Source organism: Mustela erminea, chromosome 3 (assembly GCF_009829155.1).
Source record: "Mustela erminea isolate mMusErm1 chromosome 3, mMusErm1.Pri, whole genome shotgun sequence".
NCBI lineage: Eukaryota > Metazoa > Chordata > Mammalia > Carnivora > Mustelidae > Mustela > Mustela erminea.
In genome coordinates, this window is record NC_045616.1 from 3888504 (window position 1) to 3914398 (window position 25895).

At 60.1% G+C, this 25895-nt stretch overlaps 1 protein-coding gene across 5 annotated transcripts; it reads right to left on the minus strand.

Moving 5' to 3' along the window:
* Positions 1-509: 509 nt before the first annotated feature.
* Positions 510-14937, minus strand: ARF1 (ADP ribosylation factor 1). 5 transcript variants are annotated; one of them, XM_032335127.1, is made up of 7 exons: positions 14826-14913; positions 13662-13816; positions 13445-13531; positions 2274-2458; positions 2073-2183; positions 1872-1996; positions 510-1759 (listed from the first exon to the last, which is right to left on the minus strand). In XM_032335127.1, exons 4-7 carry the CDS (start codon positions 2419-2421, stop codon positions 1598-1600), a joined length of 546 nt encoding a protein of 181 aa, XP_032191018.1. In that variant the 5' UTR covers positions 2422-2458; positions 13445-13531; positions 13662-13816; positions 14826-14913; the 3' UTR covers positions 510-1597. The 5 variants fall into 5 exon arrangements, with proteins under 5 accessions (XP_032191018.1, XP_032191019.1, XP_032191017.1 ...); XM_032335128.1 differs by lacking the exons at positions 13445-13531; positions 13662-13816 and adding an exon at positions 3136-3227 and having other exon boundaries at positions 14826-14912; XM_032335126.1 differs by lacking the exon at positions 13662-13816 and having other exon boundaries at positions 14826-14908.
* Between the last annotated feature and the right edge of the window lie 10958 nt (positions 14938-25895).

Here is a 25895-nt window from a genome sequence, read left to right on the forward strand (position 1 = left end):
CTGGTTAAGACTGGGCCTTCTGCCACCTCTGCAGGGGGGTGCACACAGAACCAAACTAACCCTTACAACCAACTGGAGTGAGGACAAAACCCAGGCTGGATTCGTAATTCCAAAGATAACTCTGTCCTCACAACCCTGACCCTGGTCTTCAAGGTAGAGGTGAATGATCCACGGTGCAGGCCAGACTGGGCCAACAGCCTTACCAGGCTGAGAAGCAAGGACTGCGGAGGGAGGACCTTCAAGGAGTAAAAAGGGCATGTGGCAGCATCAAAGGGCTCAGGAACAGGCCGACTAGGGTGTGTGCCTGTTTGCAAGCAGGTGTGCACCACGGAGGATGGGCATGGGAAAGAGAAGGCAGCCTGCATGCAGAACCCCTCCAGCTGACCTCGAGCACAGCCTGGCACTGCCAGGACTCGGCCAGTGGGAACTTCCAGTCAGCTGCACGGTCCTGGTCCCTGGCTAAGGACCCGCACCATGGGCCGCTGGCACCCAAGCACTGGAAAGCCATGAAATAGTTAAGACGTTTTATTCTAGTTGCTATAATTACAGTGCTTGTTTGTCGAAATGAAAACTGAAAACAGGTATACAAAACAGTTGATTACTAATCGTGTATTGAAAGCAGTAAGAGGTTCCACGACACCAAATAAACCAGTTCTGAGGATTTCCCCAAGATAAAGATTAACAGCTCCAGCTTCTTCAGTGTTTATCAAAATACAAAAGAAAACAGTAGAGGTCGTCGTTTCGATGGCAAATCTGACCCTTGCAGGCTGAGGGAGTGAAAGCACATGTAGACGGGGGCTCCGGGGGCTGAGGCTCTAGGGTGACCGGCCTGCCCGCCTGCACTCCTGCTGGTGAGACCCCAGGCCGCCCAGAGCAAGCCAGAGTGCCACGCAGACCCAAGGGAAGGCCGGGGTCTCCCCCTGAGGGGTCTGTGAGCGCTGGCCACAGCCGCCAGCCTGTCTCCTGGGCAGCTGGGAAGCACGAGCAAGCAGAAACGCTAGGGGATGCGGGATGACCCAAGACAGAGCGAATCACAGGGACCCTATGGTGACCATGCAGAATGGACCGTGGCTGGTTCTGCCCCGTCGCACGTTCCCAGCGGGAAACAGACCCCTGGTGGACTGGACTCCGGCCACCGCTGCAGAGCCAACACTGGGCATGGTTCTCCCTTCTGTAGGTTCGAGTGTTCTCCTTATCCTGTCTTTTTAACTATTTAAAAAATGCACTGAGTTCGGGTTAAAAACCCACCACCCAAATGGATCTCAACACAGATCAAACGCCCAAGGAGGTGTGCCAGGCTGGTTGGACACAGCAACTCCTGGAGGCCCCGTGTGCCTAAAACCCCTTCTCAGTATTAACAGTGGGTTGATTCTCTGTTTACAATAAAAAAAGCTGAGTACTATTGCATAGGAGTACCAGAAACTGCCTCGTTGGGAACAACAACTATTTACATTAAATAAGAACCCGGCTGCAGGCTGCGTCTGCACATTTACAGCATGGGGAAGCACACTGTGACCGACCATGGAGACAGCTTCTGGCACTCACACCACATGAGAGTAAAGCAGGGTGGAGGAGGGAGTGGGGTGGGGGGCGCGGTTCACTTCTGGTTCCGGAGCTGATTGGACAGCCAGTCCAGTCCCTCATAGAGCCCATCCCCGCTGGTGGCACAGGTGGCCTGAATGTACCAGTTCCTGTGGCGCAGGGAGTGCAGCCCCAGCTTGTCTGTGATCTCCGCTGCATTCATGGCGTTGGGGAGGTCCTGGTGGGAGAGGCCCGGGGGACATAGGTCAGCACTCGGCAAGGACCCCTGTGCGCCTGCGAGCCCCACACCCACCCGCATTTGCCTGCCGATCATGCGCATATGCACGCACCTGCTTGTTGGCGAACACTAGCAGGACGGCGTCCCTGAGCTCGTCCTCTGCCAGCATCCTCATGAGCTCCTCCCGGGCCTCGTTGACGCGCTCTCTGTCATTGCTGTCCACCACAAAGATAAGACCTGCGGAGCCGTGGGCGTCAGGACAGGCAGCTAGGGCACCCCAAACCCCTCAACCGGCTGCAGCACGCCCACTCACCCTGCGTGTTCTGGAAGTAGTGGCGCCACAGCGGCCGGATCTTGTCCTGGCCGCCCACGTCCCACACGGTGAAGCTGATGTTCTTGTACTCCACGGTTTCCACGTTGAAGCCTGTGTGAGTGGGACCCAAATGAGCCTTCCCCAGGCCCCTCCACCCCGCACCAGCCCCGCCCTGGCCCCTCAGCATGCTCCTCCCCTCACCTATGGTGGGGATGGTAGTCACGATCTCGCCCAGCTTCAGCTTGTAGAGGATGGTGGTCTTCCCTGCGGCGTCCAGCCCCACCATGAGAATGCGCATCTCTTTTTTGCCAAAAAGGCCCTTGAAGAGGTTGGCAAAGATATTTCCCATGCTGTAGACGTGCGGGAGGAACACTGGCCAGAGAAACCTGTAGAGAGAGCAGTCCCCGGATTCCTGCCTTCTGTGTGCAGGAGCAGCATGGGGCCCTTCCTTCAGCTCCCGCCAATGCACAGACATAATCCCTCAAAGCTCACAGGGCCCAGGCAGAGGAAACCAGGCTCCCAAGCAGCAGAAACGGAGTCCTTCCCCTGGAAGGGAGAATCTGGGGATCTCAGGACAGGGTGACCAGCATTGGAGGCTGCGAGGCCCATTTGGGCTGGACGACACGGGCCACGTGGCAAGGGGATACAGAGCGCCGACATGAAAGCGAGATCCTCCTCAACACCCATCCCAGCAGGGACACAGGCCACGGCCAACCATCCCTGACGTGCTGAGAGCTTAGCACTCACCGCCACGCAGGACTTGAAACCAGACCCCACCTGGGCTCTCGGGCAGCATATCAGCCATGAAGTCTGAGGAGAAGCCTGTCCGGCAGGCCCTTCCACCCCAGTGAGGAGGCAGCCCCTAGGCCGCAGCAGGGTCCCCTCAATTCAGAGCAGAAACCTGGGCCTGAATCAGGTTGGTGGGAAGGCACTGGCGGTCATGGCCACAGAGGGAGCGGCGCTACCCACAGCTCCCCATTCCCACCCCCAGGGCACAGGACGGTCCTTTCACTCTTCAGCAGTGTCCTTTCCACACACGGACTTGGCAGAGATGATCACTCACTCAAAGGCAGACTGCCCAGGTATCCAGGTTTTTGACACCTGGCGGAAGTCAAGTAGCAGGGTGTGGAGCAGCCTTCAGACAGAGAGGAGGGTCTGTGTAGACAGAAAACCAGCTGGTCCACAGCAGGCACTGGCCAAGTGCTCCTGAGGCCGGGAGGGAGGCCTGCCAGCCACATCTGTCCCAAGGAGCAGTCAGGAGCTCCCCAGGCCTTGGAGAAAGGACAAGATGCAGGCCCAGCCTACTGCCCCTCTAGGACAGGCTCGGGGGGTGTGGTCACCAGTGAGCACAGGGTGAGCACACGCACATTCCCACTCCCACCGCGACGACAGCCAACACACCCTGGCCACAGCCGCCCGTCAGCACCGTCCCAAGAATTGACAAGGCGGGACATTCCTGTTTTACTTGGTGGCTTTGATGCCCGGCAGAGGCCTTCATAATGGCTTCTGTGCCCTTTTTTCCAGGCGTTGCTAAAGATTTTAAGTCACATCTACACCCAACATGGGGCCCGAACTCACAATCCTGAGGTCAAGAGTGGCACGCTCCACCGACTGCGCCTGCTGGGCACCCCATTTCAGTGCATCTCTGACATGTTTTTATGCTTTTGAGGGTGAGCAATACTACCTATTCAAAACATTAAAATCTAAAATATTCTTTACTGTAACATTTTTTTCTGCAGACAGCCCATTTTCCTCATAAATACAGAGAATGAAAAATTCTCCGAGAAACACACTTTCAATGTCAGTTCTGCCAAAATCACTAATGAAGAGATGCCCAACCCCCAAAGACAAAAAGAAAAAGGGGGTGATAAGTTCTGGAAGCCAAGGCCAAGTGTGCTTGGGGGTCTAACCTTGTGTTCTTCCTCAGCTCTGCAGGGAAGGGACCTTCCTGGAGCAACGGAACGTGGGCTCTGCTGCCTGCATCCAGGTGAGCAGGTGTGAGCGTGTACCATGCTGGACAGAAGGACAGAGCATGCTGGACAGGCAGGCACACTAACCCGTGGATGGGCACAGATACCTGCAGCCTCCAGGCCAGAACCTATGCTGCCTGTATCTGTAGTACCCACCACTGTTGTACCCTAGCTCCCTTTAAGACGCTGCCAGCAGGGGGGAAGGGGGGAAGCAAGACAGAAGACTACTTAAAAAAGGAAAAAACAAACAACCCCCCCGCATCCACACATGGCCCCAGGCACCGAGGTGGGGGATCTGGTGCCAAGAAACAAGGACAGGTCCATGGCCACCTGAGAGCCAGAGTAAGACAAACACACACAACAATAAATAAGGATGGGGAGCAATTTCGAAGGCCCACATCTACCTGCACACGGTGATGTCTTTTTAAATACAACACCAGAGGCGTGACCCATGAAACACATAGCTACAAACTTCGACTCTGGTCATGACACTGTCAAGACAACGAGCAGATAAACCGGACTGCAAGAAAATTAGTGCAAGATTAAAGGCTGTCATCAAAGAAATACCCAGAAGACCAATGACAACTCAGGAACAAACAAGTTTCAATTGTATTTTAGAACTGCAAAATGGCCGTGGGGGGAGCGGCCCCAGGTGGCTCCGGAGGTTAAGCCTCTGACTCTTGGTCTCAGCTCAGGTCTTGGTCTCACAGTTGTGGGATGGGGTGGGGCTCTGAGCTGGGCATGGAGCCTGCTTAAGATTCTCTCTTCCTTCCTCCCTCTCCTCTTTAAAAAAAAAAAAAAAAAGGCCAAGAATAAAGAGAAAAGTACTGTAAGATGAGCCAAAGACCAGACATTTCCCTGAGGAAGATCTACAGATGGCAAATGAGCACATGAAAAAATCTCCTCCAAGAAATCCAAATCAGAACGAGCTGCCCACGATGCACCTACTACCAAGGCCCAAACCCACAACACTGACACCACCAGCTGCTGAGGATACCTCGCAGGTGGCTGTGTCCTACAAAACCAGACACTTTCCTCACATAACAAAGGAGCTGCGGCTGCGTCTACAATGCGTCCTGTACCTGGGCATTTACAGTAGCTTCACCCAAAATGCCCCAGTCAGAAGCTCCCAGGCTGTTCTTCAGAAGGACAACGCCTGCCTGCACAGACTGTGCTCCACTCGGACCACCCCGCTGCCAGCGCTGCAAAGAAACAAGCTCCCCACCACCAGAAGATGAGGGTGGGAGCGGAGTCGTGTGGCCCCTGGGGGAAAGAAGCCCATCCAAGCACGCCACTCACCCTATGATTCCGAGTGCAGGCAGTGTTCTGGAGAAGGTGGGAAGATGGGAGACACACCCCTTGATGGGCACCGGGGGACATGAGGGAGCCCAGGAGGGCTCAGGACTGTAAGACCATCAGTCTGGGTGACCCTGCAGGCACGGGCACACGTCCTTCCACACTTGTCCATGCCCACAACACGCACACCATGGACAGTTAACCCCCGTGGAAAGGAGGGCCTCCAGCTGATGGAGTGTCAGGGTGGATCCATCAGCTGGGGGGCGATGGGGACCGGAGGGTGGAGCTCCCTGTTCCTTCCCCTCCATTCTAGGGCAGCCAGAAACTGCTCCAAAACCAAAGCACACAGAGAATTCTGGGGAAGAAACCCTTCAATGTTGCCGCTCAGGAGAGCAGAAACCTCCAGACTGAAAGCCTGGCATACAAGCATGGAAACAGACGTACTCAGGGGACAACGACACCAAGGGTCTGAGTGCTTTATTCAAGTGACACAGCAATGCTTCCAACCTGTAGTCTACTCCCAGCCCAAACAGCAGTTCAGGGGAGGGGCAGAAGGATGGAAGGCCAGAAATGCACACCTTCCCGACAAGGTGGCCACAGGGGAGGGGAGACTGCCTCCCCCAACCCTGGAGGAGAGGAGGCACAGAGGCAGACTTCCAAAGAACGGGTACATGCCACGTGCATGGCTAGAACGGGGGGCTGGGCCATCCGAGGGCAGCTGGGAAAAACTGGTGACAGGTACCAACCAATGAAAAGAGAACACTGTCCTTTTTCCTGTGGGGAACCATCAGCCAGTCACCAGCTGGCTCAGTCCTGCTACCACTGGTATTTCAGCTAGGGAGATCTGGGCGTCAAGGGGCGACCCCTATGCCCCAGAGCAGACACACTGAGGAACGGTAGCACACTCACCACAAAATACAGCCATGAGAGAGCCAGGACGGGGGCCATGTCTGGGAGGCAGGAGAGGGACTACGACTTCTACCTGCTTTAGCGCCATCGCATCCTGTTCTTACAACTCAACACAAAACCCAAAGGATTCGGGGGTGACCCTCCCCAGCCCCCATGTGGGCAGAAGGACCACCTCAGGGCAAACCTGCCCACACACAACCCCTGGCTGGCTGGGCTGTGCTGCACCTTCATTACCAAATCCGAGAGCCCCCAGGAGCTGGCAATGAGTATGAAGTCTTGGGTTGAAGATGCCACTGCACACAGCAGTTGGGTCTCCACAACACCTCTAGACACTTCTGTACCTGCCACACACCTGGTCCAGGGACCCTGGTAGCTCCTGGCCCGTCCCCAGCACCATCTACCGTTTTGCAAAAGGTCCGCATCAATGGCCAGGATGATCCCATGATGATCCTCTCGGAACAGGGTCTACTGTGCAGGACACTCAGCCAAGGTGCCAGGCCACACCTGCTGCCTCCAGAGTACCTTCAACTCCTGTCCAAACCTGTCTTTCTTGTTTCCTGCGAAGATCCTCTGCACCCCTGTGCCATGAAAACGTGACCTTGCTCCCAAGGGCTCCCTCCTGCCCAGGAGCTGGCGCCAGTCCCACAGCTCTGTGGGAAGGACCAGAAACAAGGTAAAGCAGAAAACAGGTGACCTACGTTCTCGAATGCAAAGGTCTACTGGCCAGAGGCCCAGGCCCACAAAGGGGCCTCCCTGGTGAGGCCAGTCCAGTGAGATAAAAACGCGGTGTTCCACGACACGAATATCCCATGAACAGTGTGGCTGCAGGAGAGCTGGCACTGTGGCCTGCACCTGTACCCGTGGCGGCCCCCCACCCCGAGAAGCCTGGGAGGGGTCAGGATGAGCCAAGCCATGGGAGGTGGCTGCCTGGACAGTCTCCAGCAGGGTTGCCAACAGCACCTGCACGACTCACCATCACTAGCATGACAACACCCCACCTGGAGTGTGGCAGAGAGGAACATGTGACCCAGGGGCAAAGGTGCGAGGGTCCAGTTCCACCCTGTGCTGTGCAGGGCGAGTTCAGAGGGACGAACCCCCACTTGAATGGCAACCTGGGGGACATGGGGGCGTTTCCCCTTTCCAGCTCTGTCAGAGTCAAGTACATTGAGGTAAACGTGCAGCTCTGCCACCACACAGTGGGTTCTAGTGCCTCAGGGGAGAAACATGAACACGGCACAGACTTCCCCACAGAGCTGCTAGGCACAGGGGCTGTTTTTTACGAGGTTCATCAACAGCAACTGCGTTCCAGCAGTGAACCCTGGGCACAGGCTGTCCGTCACTCAGAAGCCCAACACACCCTGACATGCAGAATCTCACCATGGACCACCAAGAATCTGCCGCACACAGCTGTCCACATGCCAGCAGACACAGCCTCGAGCCGTCCCCACCGGCAAGCCCAGCACACCAGTCTATGGCTTGGGCTCCTCCTCCATGTCGTCCCTGTGCTAGGCATATGCACTACACAGCCTGGCACAGCTGTGTCGACACACTCACGGGGAGAACATTCAGCCTGGCACACTCGACGGACTGGCCGTTTCCCACCCAGCGCCATGCACCTGACGGACACGCACTAGACTTCCAAGTACTCAGCACAGGGGTCCTCGGGTCGGGGCACTGTGCAAAATGACCACCACATCCCTCACGTCCCACATCTGCAGCTGATCTTCCCGTGAGGAGGATGTGGGCAGTCTCCTCTACCAGGCACCTCAAACACCCTCCAGGCCTGTCTGCCAGTCGTCACGCTGCACCCCAGGTCCCAGGACAGCCTCTAAGCGCCATCACCCACTTCCCCCTCTGCCACTACACATGGTGGTCCAGACTGTCCTGCTCTGCACCCTCAGGCCAAGTTCAAGAAGAGCCTGCTGGGGGTGGCCCACCAGGCTTTCCCAGCAAGGCACGAGGGCCAACCCCAACACCGACACGAGGGTGGGGGAGGTACCCCAGGCCCAGGAGGCCAGCCCCTCACTCCGCACCCTGTCTCTTGAGAGCTGGAGGAGCAGGGCATCACCTGGCAGGTCTGACTCAAGGCACAACCAGTGAGTGTCACGCTCTGCCACAGCCACAAGTAGCTCTAACTGTCCGTGCAGCTGTCACAGGACCAAGCACACCACAGAGTCTCTAGCCACTGCCTCACAAGGCACAGGTGGGAACAGCCCCACCACACGTAATGCTCCTCACCACCAGCCACAAAGACCAAAACAGTATCTTCAGGTTCTGCTTAACACTTTCCAACCCAACTACCCTCAAAACACCTCAGCCAACTGTGTGCCAATGACCAGCCAGCCTGCAGCTCAATGTACACAACACACACAGGAGGCCACGGAACACAGGTCACGTGGCCTCCAACTAGAGAACAGGGACGCGTGAGATGCACGGTACCCAGCTGCACTGACCGCAGACCAAGCTGAAGGTCACTACGCTCACAGAAGGAGCAGGTGCACAAGAACAGGGCTGGACACAGAGTCTCCACAATGGAATGGGAGTGAGAGAGTGCCGCACATGCCCTCTGACTCCACCTCAACGGTCAGCAGACTCTCAAAGGTGTCTTTCACAGCCAGGTCCCCACCAACGTCCTGAGGCTGCTGTACCTGCTCCTGCACCTTCCCAGAGCGGCCACTGAGCCCAGCACACAGGCATGGGGTGGGCCAGAGCCCTGAGAGGTCCCTCCACAACGTCCAGAAGAGAGGGAACTGCAGCCGCAAGCTCTGGGAGTGCCAGTCTCTCCTGCACATCCACCTGGAGTGGCCGGGAGACCCCCCCGAGTTCCCCCTGCACATCCACCCAGAGTGACCATGAGACCCCCTGAGTACTCCCCTGCAAATCCACCTTGAGCGGCCAGGAGACCCCTGAGGCTCTCTCAGCACAGGGAATGATGGCAGGGGGAGGGGTGGTCAGGCCAATCCTCAACCTTGGTGTCTGTCTTCAAGGGACTTCAAGGGACCATTACTGAAAACAGAATTCAGAACTTGCAGCCCCACCTCTTTCTGTAAGCAATGGCCTTCCTGAGGACACAGAAAATCACAGTCAGCGGAGGTTCAGCACCTCTGCTCCAACCCCCAGCAGTTTGGCCCTCTCCGTGGCCCACTGGGCAGCCACCTCTGCCAGCCCAGCCCAGAGCACTCACAAGCACAAGGGCTCAGGACCCTTTCCACACTGGTCCTGTCCCAAAGCTCACTGTCTTTATGGGGACTTCTCATGTCTGCCCACCTATGCACCACCTCTTCCTGCCTCTGGCCACACGTGGGACCCAGGACAGCCCTGGTGCTGAGGACCCCTGCTGACATGCCTGCTGGTGCCATCCTCTGTTTGGAGGCCCTCTGCAGGTCAACTGCCTGCATACTCCATACTCCCACTCTGGCACTACCCCCTCCACAAGACACCCGCCCCACAGACTCTTCTCCTACTGTCCCCCACACTGAACCCCTGACCTCCCCCAGTGCCTTAGGCCCAAACCCCACAAAGACCCACCAACTCTCTGTGTCCTCACTCATCTCCTAATTCACCTGCTTCCAACTGCCTTCACCTCTCCCTCTGAAAGGCACACCACTGCGGACACCCCTGGGCCCTGGCCCCGGGCATCTCATCACCCCTCTGGCTTCTATCCACCAGCAAGGGGCCTGTGGCCTGCTGAGCAAGGCAGATGTCAAGCTGGGGTCCTCAGAGAGGTCAGGGCCGGCACCCCGTAGCTGCAGCGCACTATGCCACCATCTCGAGATGGCAGCCGGCACAAGCCGCATATGCCTTGGATGGCAAAATCCCACCCTGCTGCTTCGTCTGTCGCGTCCTGGGGACCACGGGACAGTGAGTCATCATCACACAGGTGTAACTACACCACAGACTCCAGGCGCTGCTGCAAGAGCATGCCATAGCAGGGGCACAGGAACCGAGCTAGCTGGGGCCTTGGGGCTGCTCCGTCTCTCCCACGGACAGAGAACGACTCCCGCTATGGTTCTCCGAAGAATAAAACACTGCCTCCCTTGCCTACAAGGTAGCAGCGTTCCTGAGAAATATGATCTATGAAAACCACCACGGCAATAACGAGAGCTGCTTCCGTACACAGAACACAGGGACATTCAGGAAGTCGACATCTGTCCATTCCACGAGGTCCCAAGAACCTGCTCTTCCCAGTCACAGAGATTCCTGAAATACCCCTTCTGGGGCTAGGCCCACTGGCTTGCAGGCATCCTCCCCACCACCAGATGCGCTCGTGCCGGGGACCTCTGTGCCTATGGCTACCCCAACCAGGATCAGACCCACAGGACCCTGCTCCTTTCCACCTCCGCTCGGATAGCAACTGTCTGGAAGCACTGTGCCCAAGTCTCTCCCCAGCCACATGCCTGCTCTGCCCACAGCCAGGGCACCACACAGCCACCCAGCCTTGCACTGTGCCCATGGGCATACCCCGTGGCTCATTTCCCTGGGCACCCACGAGACCACCTGTCAGGGAGCGGAGGAAAACCAGAAGAGCCCATCTACCAAGGCCCAGAGGGATTACACAGACACGCTGACAAATGGGCTTTTCTTAAGAGTGTGTCGGTCAGGGACAACCCACCAAGCTAACAAGGACTTCCGTGCTGGGCCAGTCTAACTGGCCCGACAGTCCAAGGAGGTGGCCAGGGCTGCAGACACCCGGCCAGTGACTCCAGCAAGCTTGCAGCTCTCAGCGACATCCCTCGGTCAAGGACGTGCTCCCAGGTGCAGGCACCAGGAACGAAATACATTCTCTCCCGTCTCCCCAGAATTAGCACATCTTCCGTAGCTTTGACAGAGACAAGCTCAATGTTCTCATCATCTTCAACAAAGTCTCACCACCCAACTCACCAGAATACAGAGCATTTTAAACATAAATCGACAGATTCAGTTCATAAGCAGCCCCATGCTCACCAAACGACAACAGGAAAATTCATAGGGAACAGCTGGCGGCAATTTTTAGGACGGCCTTTGTCCTGAACCTCGCAATCTGAACACTTGCCCGGTGAGCTGTCTTCATTCACACACCTCCCAAATGAGACTGGACGCAATCTTGAAATCATTTCCTTGCTGTGTGCGCTGAGGCCGACCTGATGGCACTTACAACTGCACACGAGGAGGTGCTGGAGAGCTCTAACCATCCGGATTCCTATCTGGCTCCCACACCGGCACCACAGAGATGACTCCACATGTGAGACCAAATCCAAGACCCGATGCGTTCTCCACCCGACGTGCCTTCTGGAGCCCCTTCTAGCTTGCTCACGTACCTGAGGACCAAAACTTCCTACATTCCAACTTGACACTCATCAGTGTTTCCACTCCCAATTCCTCAAGACATGGGGGGTGGAGGGGCACCCGGACTCCGAGTTCAGGCTGTACACTTGTGGTCACCGTGGGGCTTTGGGGACATACAGAAACGATGGCCTCCTACACACAATCCCCTTGCTGGTAAACTTTCCCCGCCTTCCACGCTCTTCTGGCTTCTCCTCTTGTCAGGGCTGTTGGCTGCTGACAGGCCACCAAGCTCCCATGGCCAGGGCGGGCAGGGACCGGGACAGCAGGGCCTGGAGGCACTCGGAAGAGGGACATGCATCCCTGCATCCGCCAGCCAGCCAGCTCACTCAAGGAGGCTGGGGAGGCAGGACAGCAGGGGATGGCCTGACGGACGCCCAGAGAGAAGCTTTGAAGCGTTTGTGTGACCCTTCCTCGGCCAGCAGAGGCGTCCTCGCCCACCTTAAAACAGTCACAGGGGTGGCACGCTCTAGCAGATAGGGTCCACCTAGGCCGCACAGACTTCCCAGTGATCACAATAGGCACCGAGGGACACTGTGCTCAGCAGAAGGCAGTACCTGTGGGGAGGGGGGGAGTGGAGACCCAGTCCCCAACTCTGCACTCCCCCTGCCTGTACTCTACAGTTAACCCTCCCAACCCACCATCATCCCCACCCGGGACTCACCTCCCCCACCACATTCACTCACACCCTGGACTCACCTCCCCCATGCACACTCACACTTGGGACTTGAGCCCCCTCCACACGCACACCCACACTGAGGATTCGCTCCACCGCCCATGTTCACTCACACCCTGGACTCACCTCTTCCCCACCCACACCCACCCACACTCTGGACTTGCCCCCTCCCCACAAGCACACTCATAGTCTGGACTCACAGCTCCAACACTCATATTCACACCCTGGACTCAACCCCCCATGCACTCACACTCTGGACTTGCCTCCCCCCACCAACATGAACTTGCTCCCTATACACACACACACACACACACACACACACCCTGGACTTGCCCCCTCCCCACACGCACACTCATAGTCTGGACTCACCCCTCCAACACTCACATTCACACCCTGGACTCAACCCCCCATGCACTCACACTCTGGACTTGCCACCCCCCCACACACATACCCACACCATGAACTCGCTCCCTCCATACACACACACACTCAAGCCCTGGACCTGCCCCCCCAACACACACATGCACACTCTGGACTCGCCCCCCTCCCTCCATGCACACTCACAATCTGGACTCACCCCCTCCCCCCACGCACACTCTGGACTCACACCCCACCCCCGGCACACCCACACCGTGAACTCGCCCCCTCCACACACTCTCACACCCTGGACTCTGGACTCGCCCCCCCCCCCCAAACTCACACCCTGGACTTGCCCCCCACCCCTGCACACTCACACTCTGGACTCAACCCTGCCACGCACACTAATATACTCCATACGGCACCCTCTCTCACCCCCATTCCCAAAGCCATCCTCTCCCTCCCACAAGGCAGTTACAACAGATCCATGACCAGGTCCAAAGCGTTTCTCAAAGACTGAACATCCTCCACACCCAAAAGGCGCCAACGGAGCACCTCATTCTATGCAGACAAGAACAGCAGAGCAAATCCCAAAAGCAGACTGAAATTCCCCTCTTTTGGAAGAACCTGTGGAAAATGGACTCAACTTTCTCCAACATTTCCTACACTGCTCAAGACGGTGCCAGGTCCCAGATGCAGCTGCCGGGCACAGGATAGAGTCTCGGCTGCAGAGGCCGCACCCAGTGTCCCTGAAGCCAGCAGGAGCAGACTGTGCCCTGCTGGAAGTGCAAGCCTGTCCCAGCCCGGGAGCTTCAGCTCAGCACACCGGGGGTGCTCCTCACCTTGGAGAAGAGACAGCAGGGGAACCAGCATGACCCAAGTCCCTGGACGAGGTAGGTGTGGACACCTGCCGGTGAGGACTGCCGCACCTGGAGACAGACGATCGTGTGGAATTTCCCAGGCGTCCTGAAGACAACCCAGGAGGCCCGCGGACAAGACCAAGCCTTTGCAGGAGGGCGGGGCGCGCTAACTCACGGCCAGTCGTGTGATGACCCTCACCTGGACACCGCTCACGCGGCACGGGCTCCGCACGGGGCACAGGAGGGGACCGGTAGGGAGAACGGCGGGTCTCGCAGCCTCGGAGCGCCGCACGGGCACGCTCAGCCCCAGGCTCAGACAGCGGGCACACAGAAGCTCTGAGCGCTCACTGTTGGCTGTGAAACGGGAACTACAGCCGACCGCAGGGACACCAGCAGCCGCCGGGCCGCGGTGACTTCCGGGACCGCCCGGCTCCGCACCCCTCCCGTGCAGAACCCCCTTCCCATGCGAGTCCGCGGCGGCACGGAAGGCGGCTGCCGGGCGCTGAGGAAATGGGAGGCGCTCCCAGCGCAGAGCGCGACGTGAACTGCGCCAAGCCCGGGCACCGCCGAGCCCCGCACGACCCGGAACCCGCACGCCGCACTCGTCCAGTTCCCGTCTCACCCACCCCGCCCGCTTGCCCGCCCGACAAGTCCGCGAACCCGCGCAGACAGTCCTCCAGGAACCAGACCCCCCAACGAGGAAGGAAGAGTGCACTCCGTGCCGACGGCGCTCAGGAAGCGAGCCGGACCTCAGCGGCTTTCCTCCGAGCCCCGCGCCGCCACGTCCCGCGCCCACGGCTGCTCCCACTCCGAACCCGGGACCCCGGCCCACGGAACGGGGATCCCACTCCGGCCATCGCGTGACCTTGGCGGCGTCCCGGGCCGCGAGTGCCGGAGACCCCGAGGCGGGATCCCACGGCCCGGCCCGGACTTCCGCGCGTCCACCCCTTCGGCGCTGGGGGCGCGAGGCCGCGGGAGAGATTCAGGGGCCGGCGGCGCCCCAGCCCCGGGCCCTGACTCCACGCAACCCACCCCCCGGCCCCCGCCTAGACCCAGGCCCGGCCAGTCCCCTCCCCCGCCTCGGCCGGGCCTCCCCTTGACCCCCAGCCAATCCTCGACCCCCGGCCCAGCCCTAGCGCCCTCCGCGCCTCGACCCTCCACCCCGCCCAGACCTCGTCTCGCCCGCCCCGCCTAGTTCCCCGGCCCGGCCCTGGGCCTCCTCGCCCCGGCCTCACGTCGGCCCCCGCCCGGCCCGGCCTCACCGACGCAACGCCGCCGCGGTGGGCAGAGCCTCAGCGGCCCGGACCTATCCCTGTCCCCGCCACCCCGACCCCGGCCCATGGCTCCCGGCCCGCCGCCTCACCCTCGGCAGCCGCGGCGAGGCTACTGCTCCGAGCCAGGCGTTGGTTTTGCTCCCACAAGATGGCGGCTCTGACGGCGGCCACGTCAGTGCCTGCTGCCGCGGGGGACGCTGGGGAACGGGGCGGGGGCGCCTGTGGCCCCGCCTACTCCCCTCCGCAGGGCGCACGCGCAGACTCCGGGCTGGGGGCGGGCACGCGGGACCAGGACTCCGCCCCGCCCGGGCCACGCCCTCCCGCCGCTGCGCGCGTGCGCACCCGTGTGCCCCTCCCGGAACGGAGTGCGCCTACGCCTGCGCCGCGCTTCTCCTGGTCCGCGCGGTGGTGGACCCGCCTGCACAAGTTGCAGATCGGAGTACTGAGGCGGGCGTGGGCGCGGCGGCCGGGGAGACGGTGCCTGTCCTCTCCCTGAGCAGGCGGGCCCTCTCTGATCAGCGGGCCGCGGTCGGTCTCCCCGGGCGCCCACCCCAGGTGTGGAAATTGTGACCACCACGCCGCCCCTGGCCCGCCCGAGGAGCCTCCCCCCCGCCCCCGCCCCCGCCCGCCCGGGGAGCACGTGGCCATCCAGTAGCACAGGCCGAGCAGGAGCTCTGCTGGGCGGGGGACGGCGCTGCCCCCGGGGTCCCCGTGAGCCCCAAATCTGGCGAACTGGAAGGAAGAGCCCCCTACTCCTGGAAGCCTCCCTGGGCTGATCGGAAGGGAGACACGGACAGTCGCGTCACCTCTCCACGGTTTCCAGGCTCAGGGCTTGGCTGAGGACCCCACGTAGGACCTTACTCTGGCCTCCTGCCAACCCGGACCCCCCTCCTTTCTGCCACCTGGTCTCCGTCCCCCCACTGTCGTGCTGCTTTGAGGGGTCTCACTCGCGAGAAGTCCTCTGATTCTGCTGGAGGGGCTCTCCAAACCCGTGTATTGTAGGGGGCACAAAGCAAGGCCATGCCCTGAGCCCAGGGGCCTGCCTGGCAGTGAAGTCCTGCCCAGCCCCCTCCTGTGCCCTCTTGCTCCCCGTGGGCAGGGCCCCCTCCCTCCTGGGGCAGCTGGGATCCGAGCAGCTGCCAGTTCTCCTCAGGCCCTCCTCCAGCCTCATCTTCGGAGAGGCTGGTGGTCGCTTGACCCTGTGAGCCAAGACAGCCCTGTGGACCCACCTTGCAGTCCCAGCTTCCCTCAGATCTCACCACTTACAAACGAACCAGCTGGTGGCCTGCACCCCAGCATCTACCCCCAAGGCCTCCTCCCGCCCAGCTCCCAGCCCACCTCCGTGGGCCTGCTTGGGGTCTCTCCTGCCCTAAGTGTACAGCACATGCTCATGCAAAGTGCCCTCCGGGGTCTGTTTCTCCAGGGAAGGGCACAGAAGCTTCCGGAGGTGATGGCTCCCCACCCGCAGAGAGTCAATGCCCAATCTGCAAGTGGTCACTGTGTCTTCAGAAGCTTTCTTTGAAATTTAAAAAAGTATGAAAATAGAGGCAGGAAGGAGTGTATGAAAAAAATAATTCCTGTGTACCTGTCCCTAGCTAAAGGAATTTACCTTCGTCTTGAACTTGTCCTTCCTGGGGGTAGGGGGCATCTCAGCCCAGGACGGACAGGTACGGGGCACATCAGGGGAAGGATCCGTCAGAGCAAGGACGTGCCTGGTGGTTCCCTCGGGAAACTGAGGCCCAGGTGCTCACCTGGGCTCCCTCCCCCTCTTCCCTGGGGTTGGGGAAGGGGACACCCTGGGAATAGAAGATGAAGACAGCGCCTGTCCAGCTCCTGCCAGGAGAGGGCGAGGTGAGCTGTCTAGCTGCCTCCCGCCCAGACTCTCACCTCTAGCCTGACCTCTAGTAGGGGGCCTGGTGGCCTGGTTGGGGGTTTGGGGTCAAACTCCTCTCCTTCAGCAGTTCCCAGGCTGAAGGCCAGATCAGACGCAAGGATGCTGGGCAAGAAGGAACTGAAGGGCCGGCTGGAGCAAAGGGGCGCAGGCAGGAGAGGGGGTATAGGGGGTGTGGGGGTTGTGGGGGGAAGAGCTGCTCCCTCCCTGCGGGTCTCCCGCTCTGCACATAGCCCGTGGCATTGTTCATGGTGGCTAGGCATGCTCTGGGGAGGCCTGGAGGCTGGGATGGCAGCCCTTGGAACTTGGCCTCCAGCAAGCCACTTGCTGGACCTTCGCTCTTCGGCCAGCCCCACCCTGTCCCCAGGATGCTGGTACTTTGCGGCCTCCAGCTGCTGACTTGGGTTCCTCCAGGTTACCACTTAGCTAAGGCCCTCAATGGCCAGCACCTCCTGGCCAGAAGTTTCATCCCCTCTAAGCCTTCCTGGGACAGTGTGGCTCCCAGAGGGGACCCGAGACAGATTTCTATCCAGACGGGTGGGACCCTACATCTCCCTCTGCTCAGCTCCCTTCTCTGGCATGCCCACCCCCAGAGGCCCCTGATCCTGTATGGCCCTCCAGGGACCATACCTAGGCAGTGAGAATTACAGCCAGTTTGAGGACAGGGGCCCAGCCCCCACGCTCACACCTCGTTCCCTGCCCTACCCAAGGGCTGCCCTGCCTCTTGTTCTGGGCTGGGGCCAGGAGCCAGCCAGGCCTCGACTCTGCCAGTGTCCTACGGCTGGCAGGGGAAGGGCTGGCCCATGTCCACAAGGTAGCTGAGAAGCAGAATGTGGGCCACAGCCCCGTGTCACACATGGAGAGGCCTGTGTTACCTTGGCCCTTTGAACATCCCCGTTCTCCCCATACGGGCACCTGCCTCAGTTTCGCCATCTTATATCAGCTTCTCTCCCTGCACCACTACTGTGTCCTCCTCACTCCAGCCCAGCTTGTGGGGCTCCTTCTCATTGCTGACGGGCTGGAAATGTTCTCAGCCGGGTGCTTTGCTCCCTCTGTCCGGGGGCGGGGGTCCCTGCCTTCCCCATGTGGGCACTGCAGTCCTCTCTGGCAGGCCAGCTCCACAGGGCAAGAGCATTCCCCGCCTGGCTCTCACCCTTGCCTCACGCCTGAGGATGAAGCAGCCAACAGGGTGCCCCAGGGTCAGCAGGTGCCGCGTGGGGCCGCCGAGAAGCGCGCCTTTGCCCGACAGATAGCATTTTCTGCATTCTGTGTGCACTCGGCCTCATTCCCAAAGAATGATGTGTGCAGGACCTATGATTCTGGGACAGCAGAAACCTCCCTTCCATGCCCCACTGTAGCTGCTGCAGCAGCCGGACAGTTTCTGTTCCAGTGGACAGTTTCTGCTCCCCACATGGGTGCACTCGGCCTCATTCTGCTCCCCACATGGGTGCACTTGGGGAGGACATCAGCCCACCACTGCTTCATCCCCCTGGAGCGGACATGCCCACGGGTTCTTCTGGAAAGTGCTTCCTGTCTGTGGCACCCAGCCTTTGGAGGTGCGAGTGGAATGCAGCCAGCAGGAGGGACGCACTTGGAGATGCTCGGTCTGGGGAGTTCTGATGGCCCTGGGCACCTCTTATCATCCTGTGGAGCTATGAGACACCTGTCACCCCTGATGTCACGTGCCCAGGAAGTGTCTCAGCTTTGGAGAACTCGTTGGGTTCCTCTTGGAACCGTGCATCATTTATTGGAGGCACTAATTCAACCTCGTTGTGAGGCAGGGCCCAGTCCGCCAGTGTGTTGGGGTGGAGACCCAGACCCACGGCAGGCCCTACACCTGCTGCTCTCAGATCCCCCTCCTTCCTCGGAACCATGCCCTTAGTCTGCCTGCTCCCATGTCAGCCCTGAGGCCCGCCCCCATTCCCCAGGGTGGTCAGGATGGGGTCTCTGGGGTCTGCCTGGTCCAGGCTGGCTCCCACCCCAGTCAGCAATGGGCGTGTGTGATGGACTGAACATCTAATTCCACCCGGCTAGTGGGAAGGGGCCAAGTCTGCAGCTAGAAGGATTCAGATCCACCAGATAAATGCATGCAGGATGCCGGGAACCAGCAGGGTAGTTGTTTCCATCATCCGGCTGTGTGGACAAGGGGGCCCCACACCTAGAGTGGCTCCCTCTGCAGGTGTATTCCTCTGCATTCCCCAGAGGACAGGGAAAGGCACAGATGGGATGAGGGTGTCCCGGGCACTGACTTATACAGCTTCGGAGACCGGGAAGTCCCAGGATCTGCTGTCCACAGGCTGCAGACGCAGGAAGGCTGGGTGTCCCAGAGCACAGCAGAAGAATTCACTCTTCCTTTGCCTTTCTTGCCTGTCACATCCCCGGGGGCTATGACTCCCTCGGTCTACAGAGCCAGACGCTCATCTCTCTGGGACAGCCTTGCAAGACACACCCAGGAAGGCCATGGCACCTCCGATGGGCGTCCGGATGACACAAAGTTACCATGGCAACAGGGCTGGGGAGACTCTGGGCAGAGCCGCATCCTTGCCTGGGTGGAGCTCCGGGGTACCCAGCCCAGAGATGGGGGAGTGGTCCTCCACCCAATTCCGGAGCATGTCCCACCCCCAGTGTCCATCCTCGCCCACGGAGAGTGGCCAGGGTACCTTCTGCTTGGCACCCTATACCCCAGCCCCACTGGCCACTGGGCCCAGGTCCCAGAGGAGACCAGTCTTTGGTCCTATTCTGCTGGGGACAGCCAGCCTATCCTAGGGTCCGAGAACTCGCCCACCCCTCCTCCTCTACGGGAGAGGAAGCCGAGGTCCAAAGACAGGACAGGCCACCCCAGTGACCAGTGACTTCTCTGGGACCAGCCATGGCGAGTGGACAGCACGGTCCTGACATTCTCCCGAGCTCTTTTTTTTTATTATTTTTTTAAGATTTCATATATTTCTTTTCTTCTTCTTCTTCTTCTTCTTCTTCTTCTTCTTCTTCTTCTTCTTCTTCTTCTTCTAGGATTTTATTTACTTATTTGACAGAGAGAGAGAGATCACAACTAGACAGAGGGGAAGGCATAGAGAGAGGGAGAAGCAGGCTCCTTGCCGAGCAGAAAGCCCAATATGGGACTCAATCCCAGGACCCTGAGATCATGACCTGAGCTGAAGGCAGAGGCTTAACCCACTGAACCACCCAGGCACCCAGATTTCATGTATTTCTTTAGAGAGAGAGAGAGAGAGAGAGAGAGAGATAGTGCACAAGCAGGGGGAGCGGCAGGCAGAGGGAGAGGAAGAAGTGAGTTCCCTCACGAGGGACTCGATCCCAGACGCTCCATCGACTGAGTCCCCCCCCCACCCCGCATCCCTCTCCTGAGCTTTTTGAATTCGCAGCTCATTGATTCCGTGAGCTCTGGGACAGGGATATACACCTGTGCCTACCCCAGGACAGCCCACCCCACTGCAGAGGTCCAAGCCTCTCCCCCGCAGCAGTCTTTGAGCTGCCCTCGCACCTGTGCTGCCCCCCACCCCCAGACTGAGGTTTCCGTCTGAGGAGCTGCGGGTCTTTGCCTCTGTGGCTCCACACTGACCCACCAGAGAAAGGAGGCAGCTGGGAATCAGGGACACCCTGGGCACACCTACTGGCCTGGCCAGGCAGGGCTCACCTACTGGGGACCTCAGAGTTGAGCCCTACTCCTCTGACCGGTCTTCTCTGGCCTCCTGGGCCCCACCGTCCATAGCTCAGCTCCCCTTCTCACCCCTTAATTACCTTGTCAGGGGGCAGATGATTCTGGCCCTCCCCAGGCACCTCCTGGCACCCCTGCCTTCCCAGCTTCAATAAAATCCCAAGCCTGCCTCTCTTCTTGGGGGCCCGGGAGGAGAGAGGGGCCTCTCCCATTTCCAAAAGAACCCTCCCTTGTTTGCCACAGTTGGGGTGTGTTTGGGACACCAGGGAGTGGTCCCTGGGCAATCAGCAGGGCCCATGTCAGAGCTCTGGGCTCTGGGAACCAACCTTGCCATGTCCCACCAGGGACACAGATCTGCTGCACCCTGTGGGGTGGGCACGGGAGCTCAGACTTCCAAGCTCTCTGGGGGTGCCTGGGGGCCTGGGAGTGCAGCCAGGCCGGGCAGGGGGCCAGCTCAGCATCGAGCAGCTGCATGGCTTGGGATGGCATGGGGGGGCTCCCATCCCAGAGGCATGCAGGAGGAGGCCGTGGGTTTTCAGCACACGGGAGCTGGCATCAGGTAAAGCTTGCTCCAAGTGAGCTAGAGCTAAGATTCCATTATCTTGTGTATAGAAGGAGGTCTGAGGTGGGAGAGGTATGTGCTGTTTAGTGAAAGACCTTCCTTGGAGGAAATGGGGACAGACCCTGTTTGGTGAGGGTCTTGTCTGGACACAGTCGGCTGGGGTGAGACCTGAGGGGTGGCTGGGAAGGGCCTGGCACTCAGTGAGGTGGTGGGGAGGGGAGGGAGGAAGGGGCCAGGACCCCACAGGTCTGGCCGGGGGACAGAGCATGGGAGGGTACAGCCCCAGACTCAACCAGGAGGAAGCTGTTCTCTTGAGGTCCACTCCCCAGGTTGGAGGGGGCTGGTGCCTGGGCCCCGTGTCTCTGGTCCTTCTCCCCCATTTAAGCCCCAAAAAGAGGGTAATGGGAGGGAGGGCCCTGCCTGCTGGGAGGCCCGGAATGCACTCAGGATTCTGAAATCCCTGGCCACGGGCCCAGACCGCCTAGCCCCATCCCCCTGGAGCTGGGAGAGATAGGAGGCACCCTCCTGATGCCTTCAGGGGAACGGGGCCCTGCGACACCCTGCTGGCAGACTCCTGGTCTCCAGACCCAGGAGAGGACACAACCTGCTGTCCTGAGTCCCCACACTAGGTGGTGACTGGGCTACTGCCAGCCCCGGGACCTTGGGCAGGCTTCTTCCCTCGCTCAGCTGGGACACAGGGCTGAAACGGTGGGGGCCCTTGGGATGCCCATCTCTCTTATCTGGGCCTGTGCACAGCAGCTGCAGGGTGGCTGACCTCTTGACATGGGTATTGCAAAACTGTGCCAGGAAAGATGGGCTCCCAGACCCCATCCCTGGGGGTGGGGCAGCAGCCTCAGGAGCACCTGTCGGGATGCATGAACTCTCTCAGGGACCCACATGTCTCTTGTGCTGCCCCTCCTGCAAAGCCAGGGAGCAGAGACCACAAGTAGAATGGGGGGTCACGGGGGTCAGGACCCTGTCCGAAGCCCCAGGTAAAGCTGACAGCCTCTCCCTCCCTGTGCCCATGACTCTCTGTCACCTGACACCCCCAGCTCATTCCAGTGTGCAGACCTCCACACTTCAGCCCCCAGAGCTCCTTGATTCTGCCCAGGCTCCTGCCCCAGGGCCTTTGCACGGGCTGCCCACCGTCAGGAGATCTCCCTCCCTCCCTCGTGGGGCTGTGCTCATCCCCTCCTGCCTCTGTCTGCCCCCAGCTCTGCTCTCTTCCCTTGCACACAACACACTGGATGCATTTATTTGTTTTACTTTTTGTCCCCCACTGACAGGCAGGGCCTTTGCAGTGGACATGCTATAGATGCTTGCTGAGTGCTTGTTTGCTGCCCCAGGGCAGAGGACCCAGGAGCCGGGCGGGTTTCAGGGGCAGCCAGCAGGCTCCTAGAGGGGCCACACACAGTAGACAGGGCCTCAGGCCCTTGGGGTGGCTGGCCAGAAGGCAGGCGGGCCTCCCTGTGCGTGGCTGCAGAAGGAAGACCCTGGCCCCTCCAGCCTGATCCCGCAGCCCCATCCCGGCGGCGGGTCAGGTGGGGGCGCTCTTGCCCCAGCCACTGCCACCTGTTCTGCCTGGGAACTCTCCACACTTTAATTAAAACCCGCCCCTCTGCCTGACCCCACTCTGCCACCACATTCTCCACTTAATTGGGCCCCTTCGGAGCGGCTGAGGTTAATTAAAAAGCCCAGCTGAAGGCATCCCAGCTGAAGGCATCCCAGCTGAAGGCATCGTGGTGTCCTGGCATCAACTGCAGTGCGGGCCAGGGCGCACACCCGACCTGGACCCCTAGAAGGCACCCCTGCCCCCTGTCCCCCACCTCCGCCATCACATCCACCCCTCCTCCCCACGCCCATGCAGCCTGTTGCCCCACCCGGGCCCCTGGGTTTGCCTCCTTACAGCTCATCCCTCCAAGAAACCCTGAGACCCTGAGTTTCCGGCCTCAGCAAGAGGGCAGGGCTGGTGGGGACCCCGGCCGACCCCAGCCCGGGGTCAGATGCTGCTTCTGACTCCAGGATGGGTTGTTCTATCCTCTGCAGCCCCAACCCTCCCCTGCAGGCCCAGCTGTGCCCCCAAACATGGGGAGCCCCTTTCCTGGGAGGTGGGGGGAGTCTGAGGGCTCTTGCTCCCCCGGTGTGTTCAGGGGTGTCCAATGAGGGGTGCCAGACGCAGGGAGACCGGGGGCCTCTGAGGCCTGCCAGGTGGGAAGACGGTGACATTGGCAGCTGGGAACCAAGCCTTCCAAGGCCTGGCTGCAGAGAGGGAAGCTGTACTGTGGGCTGAGGGAGGTCCAGTCCATGACAAACCTGGCCTTCTTTGGCCACTGACAGGAGGACAGAAGGTCAGAGTATCATGCTGCTGCCCGCAGGATGGCCGCCTGCCCGCACGCCCAGAGCCTGGGCCCCCAGGTGACATGCCGGGTCCAGGCCTGGAGGCCCCAGTGGTGCTGGGCTGGGTCTTGGGGGAGCCCGAGCAGGCATCTGGGCTCTGTTAGGAGGCCTGGTATTGCTTATGGCTGGAGAGAAATTGCCCCTCCTTGATTGGTGAGAAAAATCCAGAAGGAAGCACTAACCGTGGACCAGACCTGGAGACGGAGAGCACAGCTGCAGCCAGACAGCTGCCGAGGGAGCCCTGGGGAGGTCCTCCTGGGTTTCCCGAGCCCAGGCTCGGCCCAACTCCCCTTAACCTGTGGGCCTGCTCAGGGACCCCGACCCCCATGGGAGGGGACACAGGAAGTCAGCATGTCCCATCTCCACCTCACCAGTGGGTCTGGGCCGGGCTCGGCTCACAGCTGAGGGTCAGGCCAGGGGAGCCGCTTGCCCCAGACTTAGGAAACATCTCAGCTCTTTCTACCCAGCTGTGACAAGCCGTGGGAGAGGGAGAGACAGGGAGCAGGTCAGAGCCTCCTGAGCCTGTGTCCCAGCCTGAGGCCTCCCATCTGCACTCTGTGCAGCCCCACCTGTGGTGCTCTGCCTCACACTGCCCCCACCTGCCTCGTTCCTGTGGGCATGGCACCTGCAGCTCCCCACCACACCTGTTAGCCTCCCAGGTGTCTGCTGCTGGACTGCTCCCCCATGGCTCAGAGAGGACGGGAAGGCCCTGGAGGGCTGAGCTGTGTGCTAGTGAAGGCCACATGCCCCACCAGTCCAAGCTGCTTGCTAGGCCCAAGCCCCATCAGTTCCATAACCCCCGCACCCCTCTAGGGCCAGCTGCCCAGCAAGTGCTGGCAGAACTAGGGGCTGTGGGCCCAGCAGGTGCCCAGCACTCTGCCAGGTGGGGGACTTGGAGCTGAGGGGCTCAGGTGCTGGTCAGGCACCTGTTGCAGCCCATGCAGGGGTGTCTGGGAGCCTGGGTGGGCTTCCCTGTCCCCACACTGGAGGACGTAGTCTGATCCTTCATCCTACCTGAGACTGACCCCTGACCTTGGACCTCAGGAGCCCTGGACACGGCCCCTCCCTGGTGGCCTCCTAGGGCAGGAGAGACCCAGTGCGCAGACCTGTCCTTACTTTACTGTTACCTCTGAGGGGCTGGGACAAACCCTGTTTCTCTATTTGCAACGCAGCTGTCCTTCTGAGACTCGGGCATCCTTCCTCAAAGCCACCTTCTAGGGAGGCTTATGGAGGAGCCATAGGGCTGTTCCCCGGTGGGTATATGCACCAGAGACCCCCAGCATCACAGCAGGGCCAGCTCACGCTGAGGCCACGCTCTGCTGATCCCCAGATAAGGGGGTGTCCCTCTGCAAGTCCCCGAGGCCAGTACTGTGGTTCATTTGGGCCCTGGCCTGCCTGGGGCTGGGGCTGGGGAGGGGGCATCTGTTGGGAGGTGGTTCTTGAGGTTAGCAGAGAACTGGGCCCTTGGAGCCAGGAAGGGTGTCTGTGGTGGAGTGGTGGAGGCAAGGCTGAAGAAAGGCTTGGCGGAGGTGGGGGTTGGGGAGGGGACACAGCAGGTGGGACCCAAGGTCATGATTTAAGGGCTCAGCTTTCCTTAGGACTCTGCTGAGGGCCCCTGGTGTCATGCCCTGCCTGGTGTCAGTTTCTCCACTGTGGGTCAGAGGACCCACTTCAGCTCCGGGGTGGGGCGGGGATCAGACTGCAGCAGCTGTAGGCTGAAATGCACGCTCCACCCTGTGGGCACTGGGGAGCTATAGAATGTTCTAGAGCAGAGGAGGTGCTGGCTCTGGGCTGTGTGAGCAGGAAGGCTGCCTGGCACATGTTCTTAGCTCCTGAGGTTCTGGTCCAGACCTGGGAATTTCAAGAACTCCCTGCCCAGGCAGGGGGGTTTATGGGGTTACCAATCCGGCTTCCTACCTTGCCTCACTGCAGGGCATGGGCTGGCAGGGGTGTGTCTAGCAGGAACCCCGTGGACCGTGGGCGAGGAAGGGGGCTCAGATGTGCTGGGGGTTGTGCATAGGCTTGCCTACCTCTCTGTGTCCGGCTCTCTGCCCAGGGTCAGGCAGGAGGGGAAATGCACTTGTCTCCCAAACCTCGAATCCCTCCCAAACTCACCCTCTTGCACGAAGGCTCAGGCCGTCTCACGTTCCTGTCTTCCATGGGGTAGATGGCTGCTGGGCTGAGGGGGGTGGTGTGTCTGAGAGTCCACAGTCCTGACTTTGTCTTCAGCACTTGGAGGAGACTGAAGGGTTGGGGGAGGCCTAGCCTGGGAGAGGACAGGAACTGGGGTTGGAAGCAGGGGTGCTCTGGGAAGCTGGAGGGTCAGGGCAAGACTTCAGAGCTCCTCTTTGGAGGTACCTCTCTGTTGCAGAAGTCTCACCTCCACCTAGAAGCCCCCCAAGGTTACCTGCAATGTGCCACGTATCAACCAGCTCCAGGCAGCCAAGAATCCAGCTGGAAGGGCGCAGTGCCAGTCCCCCGCTTGGATGGGCAGCCTTCTCCTTCAAAGTAGGGGGGAGGAAGTCACCCCCAGAGTGGGACCGCCCTGTCCCTGCCCTCCTAGAGCCTCCCCCCAGCCGGCGTGTTTGGGTGGACGAGTCCTGGTCCTCACACCATAAACACCAATTTGCAGGGCC